Genomic DNA, 14,940 nt, shown 5'->3' on the forward strand with positions numbered 1-14,940 from the left:
CTGGAGAGACAAACTGAAAGAAAATTTCAGTTTTCAACCAAAATTTAGATAAACTATAAGGCAGCCTGGACTTGCTGGGTTTAAAAGTAGAAGTGTTTACCTTCCTCAGTTGTTACCAGCAAAATAATCTCAAATTAGAAAAAATGCCTCAAGTCAAATATCAAATCACAGTTCTTTTCAGGTAAACATCCCAGGATTAAGATGAAATCAAGGGATTGGCTTTATGGCCCTTCAGTAAAAGCTTAGAAAGATTGGAAGTGATGCCTTATAAACCCTTTCAAAGAAACAAAGCCTTGTAAGGATCTTAAGAGCATCTCTGATTGGCCTCCTCTATTGAACAATATGGATTCTGAGAATCATAAGGGCCTTAGGTCCAGCAGCCTCACAAGAGGCCAAAATAGAAAAGAGTTTATCTCAAAGAGACTTTGGGTATTACTTTTTTCTAACAAACTGGATTATAAGTTGATACACAGGAAGGCCATACAATGTTTAAAAATATTGGTCAACTTGGATTGGATAGAGTCAGTACAAAATGAAAGACGCCTTTGGACTTGCCACCAGTTTGAGCACAAAGCAATATTAAGAGGGCATCTTATTTGACATGCAAGCCATATCTTATTTAAAAAAATAAAACATTAAACAGTGGAACCAAGAATGTCAGAAAACTGTTTGGGGGAAATAAAAGTAGATCCTAGTTGAAGAACTAGCAACAGGTGCCCAGGTGGATTTCAGAATTGCTATGGACATGTAACTGCTGTGTGTCTCTAATTTTTCCTTCTTTTTGAACAGGAGAAGCTATGGTGGTCATCTAACAGGGCAAGTCTGTAGAGGACAAAGAAGCTGTCTCTTTATTTTAGAGGTCATCAGATTGAAAGCAATTATACTAGAACTGTACCCAAGAAAACTTATCTGCAGCTGGAAAATTTAGACGTAAACGTCCTAGACTTGTGTTTGATGACAAAATGAGGTGATACTTTAGAGGTCTTGGCGAAGGATAAATAGTCCTTTGCACCCTAGAATACAAAAGAAGAAATATCAGTAACTGTGGCCACAAGGCAAACTATGGTGATTTTAAAGCAAGGGCCTGAAATTATTTGACCCAAATTCCATCAAAAAGTGGAATCTATATCCACTCCCTGTGCATCTGGGTAGTTATGTGAGCAATTGTTTTAACCAATAGGCTACTGCCTCAGTGACGTCTGGTGATTTCTGAGGCTAGGTTATCAAAACGCATTGCAACTTCTGATTTGTTTGCTGTAAAACTCACATTTAGAACAATGAGTCCAATGTTAGAAGCCTGACTTCTCTAAAGTGCCATGATGTGAAGAAGCAAAATCACGGGAGCAGGTCACATGGATGTTTTCTGGTTGACAGTCTTATTCTTCTAAACATCTCAAATCACGTGCCTGACATCTGAGTCAATGAGGTTTCAGATTTCTATGCACTGCATTTCAGTCACCGTAGAGTAACAGACTTGGAATTATAGCCAAACACAGTTAAGCATCACACTGTGCACTGTTCAAATTTCTGACCCACTGAATTCATGGGCGTTAAAAAATAGTTCTGTTAAGTCATTAGGTTTTGGGGCAATTTATTACACAGAAATAGCAACTGAAATACCATTTCATAGAACAGTTGTGAGTTATGATGAAAAGTATATAAAACAGTGCTAACTGAACACATACATCATGTGTTCAATAATTATTAGCTAGAACAATAGTGATTATTATAAATATATAAAATATATAATAATTGTTATTAATATTAGTGTCAGGATTAGAGAAAAGCCACTTTTTACTGTCATAATGCATTAGTTTACCAAGTCAGTCAGGAAAATTATCTGTAAATGCTGTTTGCCAAGAATGTATAAGCATAAATTCAAGAAGAGAAGAAAACCTGATCAGTAGCTACATTCAGGACTGTTATAACCAGGATTTCCACAGCTTAAGGCACCTGGGGGGAAATGATCACCTCCCTTGTTGACATCAAACAAAGGGACAGTGACTGTTTCCTCTTAGCCATCACCTAAGTGTTAACCAGTCCATACACATAAGCCCCTCAATGATAATATTTTGTTAACCTAATTCAAATTCAGTTAAGAGGCTTTTTCTTAGGCCATTTCTATTCTCCAAAAGTCATTTTGTGGATGTTACAAGCATTGATATTTCCAAAGATTATCAAAAGAAAAAAAAACTTCACAGAGAATTCATGTAGAAATGAATCAGGTCAGGACCTCAGATAAATGTTGTTAGTACAACAATTTAATGAAGTCATCATTGTGCAGTTGAAGAACATTTTAAGTGCTTTTCAGCATAATGCTATTTTAAGAGAAGTTTTGATGTGATTTAGAAAAATGAAGAAAGTTACCATTTCTCTAAGCACTCAGATATTCACAAAATAATCCTATAAATATAAACTTTCAACAAACTTTTTCATTCATTATTATTAATTATTTCAGCTTTTCATAGCATAGCCTGTTCTTTATAAAACCTAACAACCAGTAAAATAAAAGGCAATCAGGAGCATTACTACCATAAAAGTGAACAAGTCAAAATAATTACCAAAATAACAAATATTTAAAATATTCAAAAGCCCATGAAATGTTGAAAACATTAGCATAAAGGTTAGCATGTATTTCGCTATAAATTCTTGATTCCAGAAAATTCGTTGCTCAGCAATTCTGAGATTGACACCAAATCAGCAAAGAAAAGCCATAAGGTTAGATTTCACTTATCTAAGGCAAACAAACATGGTCTGTTTAAGTAGAGGTCAGGCCATTGGCAAACTTCAAATACCAATGTGTTAGTCTTTTTATTATCATTAATTTTATCATCATTACTATAAATGGCACAATCTATGGAGCCATGCAACCTTAAATATTTTCTCATCACAATAGAAGGTATTAATTAATGAGCCATATTCACTGAGAATAATAAAATATGTTGAGGAAAAATACAGTCAACATAGGGAATTGACTCCTTTAGCACTTTTATTTATCAAGCACTTAATGGTGTTTATTTTATCCCAGTAAATCTTAGAACCTTAGAGATATTAACTCATTTGAAGTCTCATAACTTTATGAAGTAGTTCTCATGCTTGTCATTATTTTATATATGAGGAAACTGAGGCACAGAGATGGAAAGTAACCTGAGTTTCCACAGCTGCAAAGCATCATAGCCCAAATTTGAACCCAGTCAGTCTTCTTCCAGATACATGCTTTTAACCACCTTACTCTGTTGCCAATTGAAATAGTCATATAACATATAAGTGATTCCTGGGGATTTTTTGTTGTATTTTTTACTTCTCTTTTGTTGTTGTTGTTGTTTTTGTTTTATTCTTAGAGACAAGATCCCTCTCTGTCACCCAGGCTGGAGTACAGTGGCTCACTGCAGCCTCCAACTCCTGGCTCAAGCAAGCCTCCAATCTCAAGCTCCCAAGTAGCTAGGACTACAGGCATGTTCCACCATGCATGGATAATTTTTGTTTTTAATATTTTATATAGACAGGGTATCATTATGTTGCCGGCGATGCTGGTCTTGAACTCATGGCCTCAAGTGATCCTCACATCTTAGCCTCCAAAAATGCTGGGATTTGGGGCCCTTTAATTCTAAAGCATGAAGTTCTCTTATAATTTCACGGGGCCACAAACAGAATGCTTGAGTCAGATAGTAAAACTAACAGCCACAGATGAATCCTTCACTGTATAATCAGCTAAGTGTATGCAGAAATCACTTCTTCCAAAAGCTAAATGAACTGTAGTAGTAGTTTCACATAGTAAATGGCAATATAGAGAGTAGTTTTAGGTTAAAATGAAACAGATTGCTGTATTGGAATTTTTAAAGGTTTGTAAAATTTGCAATGACAAATTTCTAACATTTATAAGTTTTGATAATTAATTTTGAATAAAATTGGAAAGTAAAACTGTGCTATAGATCTAAGTCTGTACATGTTAAACATAACAACTTTCAGCCACTAAGCATTCATAGGCATAGACCACTGTATGGAGCTCGCTTAGAAATCAACCTATTTAGGTTTACAGGTAAGGATAATTACTATAGAATCTGACCATGTGTGAAACTGTATAGCTGGTGCCTCACTTAAATGTTTTACTCTGTGTCTCACACATGAGCTTCATTATCTGTTTCCTGCAGCGTTGTGCATCCAGTGGTTTCCAGGTGCCAGAGTTGTTTTTTTTTCCTAAGAAACTCCCTTTTATTCATATTGGCATCAAAAGTACAAATCCTAAAGAATGCACCATGTTGCTTTGTAGCAGAAAATGTGCAACCTTTGGTTGAGTGAAAGTAAGTCCACGTCATTTGCCTGCTTCACTTTCGTTATCCAGATTTGCACAATTTGATGAATGGGATGGTCAAGGTGAAAGATGACAGGCTGAAAGCCAAAAGTCAGACACCCAGCACCTAGAAGCACTTTGTCCTTTTCTTCAGTCTCCTTTTCACTCCTTTAAGAGCAGAATCCTATCACCAGTTCTACCCCCGTGTCATGCCTCTTTCAATTATTTAACAGGGTCGCAGAGACAAGGAAGAGAATGAGAATCGAATAGATGTCATTTCTCATCCTCACCTGGAGGTTATGAAGGCTGCTGCAAGTGGCTCAGGGTGATATTCCCGGGAATGAGCTGGGGGGAAAGCAATGCTGTCAGTCTGTGATCCTCCCCCTTCAGCAGTACCTCAAATTGAGGGATTCTAAATACATGCTGGCATTGTCAGTGCTCCCTTTGTGCTACAAAGAATTGAGTTAAATGTTGGCTAATCAGCGAGTTTTAAAAATCCTGATTAATAAAACATGCAGAGCTACACCTGCTCCTCCAATGCTCCAAGACTCTTCCACATGAAGTTTTTGTTCAACAATCTTTCAAACACAATGACCACATGGAGTCTCATTAAATCAGCTAAAAATTCATAATACAAAAATTTTAAAGTTCTACACCAGGGAGGAGTTTCAACAATCTACCTGCCTAATTGAGGCCACAATTTAAAAAATACTGACCAGGGTGTGACGGCAATTACTAATTGTTTTCATTTAATAGTCTATAAAATGTGTTATTCAGTCTTATTAATGCAATTATCCACAACATCTGTTTTAAACAAGAAAAAGTAATGTGAATTATGCTAATTTCATTGCTGAAAGCAAATAATAATATGGAAATTTCCTGATTTTCATTATATAAAATTATTTTCACACTATTAGCATACTCAGTGGAGTTCACTCTAAGCACATGGGACTCTAATACTCAGTTTAGACTCAAGAGAGTAGTTGGAAAGTGCTTTTCTGAAGAAATGAAAAAGAGAATTAGCCTTTCTACCCCTTGGCATTCACCCTGTAGTGTCAGATTCACACCTGCTAAAAATGCATTTCATTTGGTTAATACAGAGCATTAACCTGTATGCTCTGGGTAAATGTGCTCTCAGCACAGGCTATTCAAAAATTAATGTTTGTGATTGCTGTACCCAGATCCCAGCTATTTCCCATCTCATAAGCCAGTTGCTGCACAGGTAACAAAGCAGGAAACTATTGCAACTGCCCTTTGGCAAAATATCATTCAGAGTCCTTAATGTTGTAAGTGACATAACATTCTACCAAAAATATAGCTTAAACAATAAAGGACATATATCAAATCACTTCATTGGAAAATTGTTTGGTTTTTAACAAGGATTGGTTTTAAAGAAGGACTGATCCACTAGCCCAAACAATATTACCCAGAGTCTATTTTTTTTCTCTCTCTCTGTTCTGCCTATTTCCAAGTAAACTTCAGCATTGGGAGCATCTGTGGTCCCTTTGAAGCTCCAACCTTTTCCCTCAGTATATCTCACATGTCCTTATACAAGCCACCCATTAGGAGAAAGCAAGTTTACTTCAGAAGTCTTCAGGACAAAAAGGTGTCTCTTCCCAAAAACCGTTTTAAAGGTTCAGTGTGTGCCATTGATTCGATGGAATCAAGTATCCGTTCCTGAACCAGTTACTAAGACAGAGTATTGTGATACACTGATGATTTTAAGCCAGTGAAGGCCCATCCCAAATCACGTGACTGAGAATGGGGAGGGTTGGTTCTCTGAACACTGTTACCAGAAGCAAACATGGATGACGTACGGTAATCACAACAGATGTCCATTAGAGGTGAGTCCTCACTACTCAGGCCTATCCTGCCTGAGACAAATATGCATTTGAAGACAAACATGGCCTTTGTGTGCCAAAGTGAAGCATGGCCACATGATCATTTTCAAGGGATAATAGAAGAAAATAAAATCTTATTTTCAAAATGAGATCTAGTTAAAATGTACTTTTTTCTCAAAGAGACAAACTTGAAAGGCTGAGTTATCTACTCAAGGTTAAGAGGCCTTGATGAAGCCAGGATTCTATTTCAAATATTCTGAATTTTGTCCCAGTATCCTCCCTACTAAATTACTTTGACCATTATTATTTATTTTTTCCATATTTTCTGAATTTGAATAAAATGAATTCTAGTTATATTTTATAATAGCACCCAATGTATATTCCATCTGATCTTATGAATCATAGGCAGACACTGTAACAAAAAGAAATCAAAACTCACCCCACTTAGAGGTTAGCAGGTTTGGGGGTTACATTAACTCTTTGGGGTTAATAATTTGGTGTCTGAAAAAAAGATTGCTAAATGAACTGGTAATAGAAAGAGCAGTAGACTGGTAGTCAATGGCCTGAATTTTTGTCCCAAATTCACCACTAACTAGTTGTGTGACATTGGCAAACTCTTTATTCTCTATGGACTTCAATGATGGGTTGTAAATTAAAATGAATAATTTTTAAGGAACTTTCTGATTCTGGGATCCTTTGTTTCTACCAACTTTGCTTAAGTAATGTGAAAAGGTTAAGTCGTCTTAACTGTAAAGAAAAAATGTAAGACTTGAGCCCAGAGTAGCTGAATACTAATCTCAGCTCTGACCCCGAGACTAAATATGTTTTTTTAACTTTTTAATTTTTTTACTAAAAATTTTTACCAAAAATTTTTTTTAGCAAATTTTACTAAAAATTACTAAAAATTTACTAAATTTTTACTAAAAATTTATTTTACTAATAAATAAATCAGTAACTTGTCCATTATGTTCAAAATGAAAAATATGTATCACAAAAAGCCATATTTTTTCCAGGTTACTGGAATCTCTACCAAAAGAGATTCCCCAGTAACAGATCTCCAGCTACTTTGAAAAACAAGAGATGGCCCATGAGCTATCATTGGAAAGGCAAGTAGATCTTAAAAGGGATATCTCGGGAAGAAAAACTAAATATTCTTTTTGGAAAAAAATGTAAAAACTGAGGTAGAGAAATATCAAAAAATAATGGCAGCAGTAAAGAAAATGTACATATCAACAAAGGGGTTTGGTTTTTGTTTTCCTCCTAAATCTTTCTAAAGCATGATAGCCATGTGTGGTCAGCTTGAGAGTGAGAAGGATCAGAAGCAAAGAACTCATGTTTTGTTTTTCCCTCTTAAGTCCCTCCCATCATCTAAGGTACAGACTCAGTGTGTTGTGAAAGAATATAGCAGCATGCAGTGCAGGTGCCAGAAACAGCCTTGGCCCCATCCATGCTGTATCTCTGTATCTCTACACTTACAACTCATAGACACATTTGCTTACAAATCCCAGGGAAGTATAAGGAATATGTGCTAGAGGTCGACTAAATACTGGAATTTCTACAATTATTAGAATTTCCAGATCTAGAGTAGGAATTCAAGCTACACCTACAGGGCTAAGAATTTGATTAATAAAATTCACCGCCCTTGTAAGAGGCAGATGTCTTTTAGACCCAAATCTCGAATGTGAATTAATTACAGCATAGTAAGTGGTGTTTACATATCTAAAAAAGAAGAATGAATTAATAGAAGCAAATGGTCTATTTAGAAAAGTAGGCAAATAAGATATAAAGAGGCTAAACTGTCAGATTCTGACATTCAGCCACAAAAGAAAAAGAAATCTGGAACTATGAACCATTTTGAAGAGGTATCTTCTCCCAAAGCTTTCCCGAGAATGTGGTTTTCCCAAGGTGTAGGTGAACCTAAACCATTTTATTTCCTTTATCAATTCCATTTACCAAGGAAAATCTGATTACTAATTTCCTTCCAGAACCCTCCTGGAGCTAAAACTCAAACATTCCATCACATATATACAGTCTCCAAGTGTAAATTAATTATTTTGACTACTGTATTATGCTAAATTTTCTGTAGCTTCACAATGGACCAATATCTACTCACTTCGTAAGAAGTGAAGTGGTTGTAGTAACCACTGGTTGTGCTAATAAAATCTTCTGCCAGGACTGCAAGTCTAAGGCACTTCATTTTAATTGCCTAATCAATCTCCAGAGTTGGTGCCTCTGAAAGATAAACCTACATCCCTTCTCTAACCCTTAATATCAACTGTATTCAAACTGGACATAATATATTATTCTGTGTTTTGTACTTCCAGGGTTATTAACCAAATAGAGATGATTATAATATTATGGCATGCAAAATATGTCAAAATATATTTTCATTATAAAGCTAGAGATAGGAGTTATTTTTTTAAATCTTAAAATATAAAAGATCTATGCTGTTAAAAAATCAACAAAAGAATTTTTAGAAATATTTTCTTGATATTCTTAACAGGATGGATCTTCTGAATTTTAACTATGATTGACAGTTTTCTTATTTTTTCTTCATATGGCTTAAGAAATCTGATATCAAGTTAACACATTAGTTAAGAGTCACTAAGTTTTGAATGAAGTTAAATTACATTAAATTCAAATGAGTTTTTAATTTAATTTACTAATTTAAATTAATTACAACTAAATTCTTAATTCTGAAATTAGATCATTTTCTCAATGCACATAGGCATGCTTTGGATAACTTTAGAACAAGCAAGAACATTAAGGAAACTTCAAGAAAGGATGTTTCTCATTTGTTCATCAGGAAATGTCCATATATGTACAAGATGTTTTACTTTTCTTTAGAAAGCATCGCCACTTGAAATTACAGAAATCATTGATTCTTCTTGCTGTCCAACACACAGATGTATGCTGTTTAATTTATCCACCTTAAAGGCATTTACAATTCTTTTAGACTACTTAGTTAGCTTATCAAAACAAGTTATTCAGCGGCCTACAAGATTGACTAATATGTTTTAAACATACTTTTAAAATAAAACTTTTAACTACATCCTATAGAAAACCAAGAAGCATTTGAAACATTATAAGTGCTTCCCTTTCTGATATCCAGAACTGTATCTCTTTTTAGAAATTATACGAAGGCTCAGAGTTTCCTTTCCTTTTCTCATAATTAACCTCTTTTTTTTTTTTTTTTTTTTTTTTTGAGATGGAGTGTCCCGCTCTGTCGCCCAGGCTGGAGTGCAGTGGCGCGATCTCGGCTCACTGCAAGCTCCGCCTCCCGGGTTCACGCCATTCTCCTGCCTCAGCCTCCTGAGTAGCTGGGACCACAGGCGCCCTCCACCACGCCCGGCTAATTTTCTGTATTTTTAGTAGAGACAGGGTTTCACCGAGTTAGACCAGGATGGTCTCAACCTCCTGACCTTGTGATCCGCCCGCCTCGGCCTCCCAAAGTGCTGGGATTACAGGCGTGAGCCACGGCGCCCGGCCAACTTCTTCTTTCTTTAAGAGTGCCCACTAACTCCCATTGTGACACATTAGAGTGTTTTTTGACCCTGAAAGAAACAAAGCTATACATGTTTTAATAATTCAAGATATTTGTGAAGATGTTTAAAGATGTGGATTAATACCCATATCTTGATAACAATTGTGGCTAATTTTACTTGACAAAGAATAATTTCATTATTATTTCTAACATGAATAAAAAACATTTGTTTGCTCTTAAAAAATTATATAAGCCATCTCAATTTATCTAATTCATGCCAAGTAGACATCTACAGAAAGAGATTTCTGGCAAAGACCTGGAATTGACACAATGTTGTTTTCTTTTCCAAATATTACTCAGATGCTGATCATTCCAGATACCAAACAAATTTGCCACCCAATATGTTCACATAAAGTTTTCTTCAACATTATCTTAAATTTATCCAGAAATTTATACTGTGAGTAAGCAATGTATAACTTTTATGAATCTTGCTTTTGGCATTTCTATACCTATTTGCCGAATTGATCAGTGTACCCCACCTTCCCCACCTAACACCAACAAACTTAAGAGAAACCTGTTTCATATTCTAATAATCGCATTTCCAAGTCAAAGGAAACAGACACTCTAGAGAATGTGCCTGAGCATTCTGGGCTGCTGAAGTTTCTTTACAAAGATTTTTAATTCTCAGAAATTCCAGAAATATTTGATGTGTTTATGATGAGGCAATTACTAATGTAAAAGTATCTCTTGCACTAACTTAGAGAAATCTCCCAAAGTTATCTACAAATTCTAGCCACATCAAGAACTCATTGCCATTCAATGACATTTTCAAAATCAGTTCAAATAAAGTAGAAAGAGGTTGCAAATATATTTTCTCATTTGAAGATGTACTCAAATTTATTAGTCTTTTCCTTTCAAACACTCCTTGACACTCCACTCCCATTTCCTTTATTTTATTTGCTTTATTTTTTGTTTCCTGCTCCCTCTGTCTCCAGCAGCTATTCTTGAGGAAAAGAAAAAGGTTAACATATAGAACTGGAGGTAGACAAAGCCCATCTCCTACAAAGCTAAGGACACCTGAGGACTAGAAAATAGTTATGTTAAAGAGACAAGAGGATTACAGTTTCTAGCATTCTATCTCAAGCTCCCTTTTAGGAGAACACAACAACATTTATGATATTTCCACTCAATATCCTTGACTGTGTTGAGTTCAATCCCTTTCTTAAAAACCTTTGAAATAAGTTTCCAGCATATGATCTTTCAAGCAGTTTAACTTAGAACAACTGCCGCTAAATTTCCCTGCAAAATAAAGGCTCAGCGTAAGAAGTTGAAAATTATAACCTGTGTGAAGTTTCAAAGAAAGCCTTTTTTCATGAGGAACAAAATATAAATGTACAGATATCAAACAACAGTCATACACAACCATGCCCTGCTAACGAATGAAGTGCAAATAGGTCCTATGAGGCTCTAATTCATGTTATGTATTCAGTGTCATAACTGGCTTCTCTGTCCCTTTGTTAAGACAGTTATATTCAAATATCCTAGCTTAATGGGCAGTGAGCAAAATCAGCCAGCATCACCAGTTCCACTATGTGAAAATGTACCACAGCAAGGTCCAGAGCCAACCCAGAACAGCCGGTTGTAACCCACAAGCCATAAAAGTCAAAAGTGACTCCGTAGATTGTTTAGAAAAAGAGGCAAAAGTTTCCATCTGTCAGGTAGGAAGTGTCCCTATGGATTTGGCTCCTCTCTTCATTCACAAAATAGAGGTGAAGTTTAATATGTCCCTGCCAGTTATAAGTAATTCTCTTCCAATCTACTGTTACACACTGAGAGCTGGGATCCAGCTGCTCTGAAGCCCTTGCCATGTCCCACGGTGCAGAGAGCAGTGTTGGCAACAGTGGCTTGGCTCTCTGATTTTATTAAATTAAACCTCCTCTTACCTCGACTTCCTTGTTCTTCTCTTTGTTTCTGCCCATTGAATTTCTCCCATTGCTGGCAGTCTCCCGTGCTGGGATTACGGAAATCTGGTGGAGGGGCATATTGGCAGGGCTGCAGGTGGCCAATCCCTGATTGGATGCCTTATCTCTTCACTCGCCCTGAGTAGCCCACCTGCACAATTGTTCATATCCTTGCTTTGCCAAGCTCAGGTCTAAACAAAGAGGGGAAAAATAGTGTTTGAGACACTGTGCAGCAGAGGCCAGAGTCTTCTGGTCAAAATGTTAAACACATTGAAGGGGGAGTTAAAAGAAATGCAAGAACAAATAATCCAGGGAGTACTGCATTCTCCAAAGGACGATTTACTGCAAGTCATAATTGAACTGCTTTGTCACTGGAGCACCCCCTCTCCCCTAAGAGCATTGTGGGAGACAATTCAATTTCTATGGTACCTAATAACTGTCATGGAAACCAAGGAAACCTAGGTCTCACAGGCCCTTATTAGCAACTGCTTCCTTTAATGGCACAGACTTCCACATTTGCAGCGGCTGCCGCTTTGCTTTTGTTTCTCCTCTGATTCCCCAGGAGTCCACTAAGCACCCAGAGACACTGCATCTTGCTGACTACGTAAATAAGCAGACGGCTGAAAAGCTTAGTGTCCTATTTGGAGCCAAATCTCTTCCTTGAGAAGCGCAGCTAGCTGACTGTGTCCTTCATGCATCTACAATAATCTGCTTAGGTCAAAGGATCTGCCTTGAAGTGAAGAGCATCACATGAGATCGAATGAGGTGTTGAGAGAGAGAGAGAGAGAGACAGAGAGAAAGAGAGAGAGAGAGAAGAGAAGAGAGACCTGGAGCAATTGCAGATGTCTTTTTCTGGATGGTTGTAAAGAGAGTTAACCATTCACTGCACCTTTCTTACTAAAACATCAGCAACAGGAGTCAGAAGGCATCAGTTAGTCTGAAGCATAGAGCTCTATACTACTCATTTCAGCTTTATTGCAACTTCTGTGCTCCCCGAAATATATGTTTGAATTAGTAGCAGCTTCTCCTTGCTTTTCCATAAAGGAAACAGACTTTACTATTACTGTCCTCTCAAAATTATACAATTTGGAAGAAGTAAATGGTTAATCAGAACTTCTGCTTTTTAAATTAAAAAAAAATCCTTTTAAAACATTCTACTCTCTTGGTGAAGTAAATTCTTAAATTACATTAACTTTGTAAAAATAACTTTCCCACATGATTATTCCCTCTTTTTCAGGGTGTTTGGCACTCTGTCTTTAAAAGGACAGAATTTTCTTTTCTCATTTTGAGACGTACATTGTATATTTTCTGGATGTTGTGAATAGATCAGATCTCCCACAGATTTTTGTGTTTGTTCACCCCAAATGAAGCATAATTCAGAAAGTTCCTCGTTTTTATATACTCAAGTACTGCTTATAAGTTAGAATTTTTCCCTAATCACAGAGATCTTCAAAGTGATTTCTAGTTGCAATTCATCTCTACCTGTCTTTGTATTGTACAGCAATAATATCATTTCCATTATGACATTACAATTTGTTTAAACTCAGGATAGAGATAAAATGTGAAAAAAGATCTGTACTGCTGTTGGCAATAAAGCCAAAAACAATATATGTAAAGACTGAATTAACATCTTCAATTTAAATATTCACACTGAAATAAACATTTCAATGTATTTACAACTTTGGTCCAAATATGTTTTCATTTCAACCTAAATTAGCCACCTGCCCAGGGTTCTAACCCCTACCATCCATCAAGATCAGCTAGGGAGATTTTATAATGCATAGATCCCTAATAGACACATTTTCAGGAGGGCTGCAGTGGAGACAAGAAGGGTACAGTTCTGAAGTGGACAGTTAAAAAAAAATTACAGATGTTTCTGATACGAACCAATTTTGAGAACCATTCCAGTGCATCACGAAAATAACCTCAGCACAATAAGCTCATTAAAGTTCATATAGAGACAAATCTCTTGCTTAAAATAGTTTTAAAAAATAGGTGCCTCAAACCTGGCATTTATTCATCATCATACTTAAGCTTACAGAATGTATTTGTGACATACAGGAGCTTTAATGAAAGGACTAAAAAGCCAGCCTTTGCCAAAAACGCCATGTCTACAGTTAAAACTAATAATTCTTAAATTTTCTGTAGCTTAATGTTCACATCTGTGACCTGTGTGAGAAGTTCCTTAATTTAATAATTATTAATCCCTCTATCTAGAAGGACTGTCTTAATTAAGAGAATGCTGGAAATAGAAGTCTGTAAATCTAACAGTGTGTGACAAATACTAAAATGTAAATTATGAAACTCTTTAGAAAAGTAATATTGTCAGTGTTTACGTCCATGAAATGTCCTCTGAAAAGCCAAGGCAGCTTTCCAGATAAATTCAGACTTCAGTAGTTTTGCTTAAAATATTCATTAAAGTTACAGGAAAGAAGATTTTTAGCTTGAATTAACTAAATGGCTGTCTTAATCCTTTACCTCATTATGCATATGAGGTTATCCTTTGTTTGCTATGAGATTTTTCAGAAATCAGATTTTAATTTTGAGTTAATTTGATTTATGTGGTTGAGTTATTTCAATTATCTTTCTTTTATCCTAAAATTTAAAATATAAATTGAATTTCTGGAAAAGTGAATTTATTTCTTAGAGTATTTTACATGGTAAACAAGAAGAGGTTTGTTATATCTTTTTAAGCAAATGTTTTAGCAATAACTTAAGAAAAATTAATAATCAGCCTGTTTAATAAATATTTATCTAACATTGTATTAGGTATTGCCACAAATTGAACTTTTAAAATTTTCCAACTGTATCTATCGGGGGAAAAACATGCTTTTAATACTTTGTACATTCTAATACTTCGCTGCCTTGGAACACTGAATACACATCAGCTAATATCAATGTCTTGCACTTACCTAATACCTTTCCTCAAGCAGCTTCCATAGTGCTCTGCCAACTAGAAGCAATCAGAAGTCTCTGGGGTGACTCATTATGTAACAAACTCAAACTAAGAAAATTGTTGTGGAATGCATTTCTCCTATGGGAGCATAGTTCATCTTGTATAGTAATTAAACCCTGTGGAGTCACAAGGAGCAATGGACCCAGCAACTGAGCTCTGACAGACACTGGCCAGAATAATCGTGGATACAGGAGTCATTCAGCTCATCTGCATCTACATATGTGATCACATTACGTGATCCAGATTTTTAAACTTGATTTTTGTGGAAACCATGGACTATAATTACTGTTGAAATCATCCTGGAACATTCACTCTTCACCGACTACTTTTTCCATATACATGTCTAAATTGTATTTGTTTTGCTTCTACATTCTGGCTTCCAGCCCTCGGCTCTGGGGACAGGTTCC

General features: G+C 35.9%; 1 protein-coding gene across 3 annotated transcripts in view; it reads right to left on the bottom strand.

The window, feature by feature from the left end:
* The window catches only part of MARCHF1 (membrane associated ring-CH-type finger 1), an 834,037-nt gene that overhangs the window by 438,426 nt on the left and 380,671 nt on the right, over positions 1 to 14,940 (bottom strand). For 2 of the 3 annotated variants that reach the window (XM_063705629.1, XM_055385742.2), the window contains exon 3: positions 11,560 to 11,768. In XM_063705629.1, the coding sequence (XP_063561699.1) occupies positions 11,560 to 11,658 (99 nt within the window). In that variant the 5' untranslated portion in view covers positions 11,659 to 11,768. Of the gene's footprint in view, positions 1 to 11,559; positions 11,769 to 14,940 lie in introns of those variants that run through there. The other variant, XM_019025745.4, reaches the window with a different exon arrangement.

This window comes from Gorilla gorilla, chromosome 3 (assembly GCF_029281585.2).
Source record: "Gorilla gorilla gorilla isolate KB3781 chromosome 3, NHGRI_mGorGor1-v2.1_pri, whole genome shotgun sequence".
NCBI classification, from domain to species: Eukaryota; Metazoa; Chordata; class Mammalia; order Primates; family Hominidae; genus Gorilla; species Gorilla gorilla.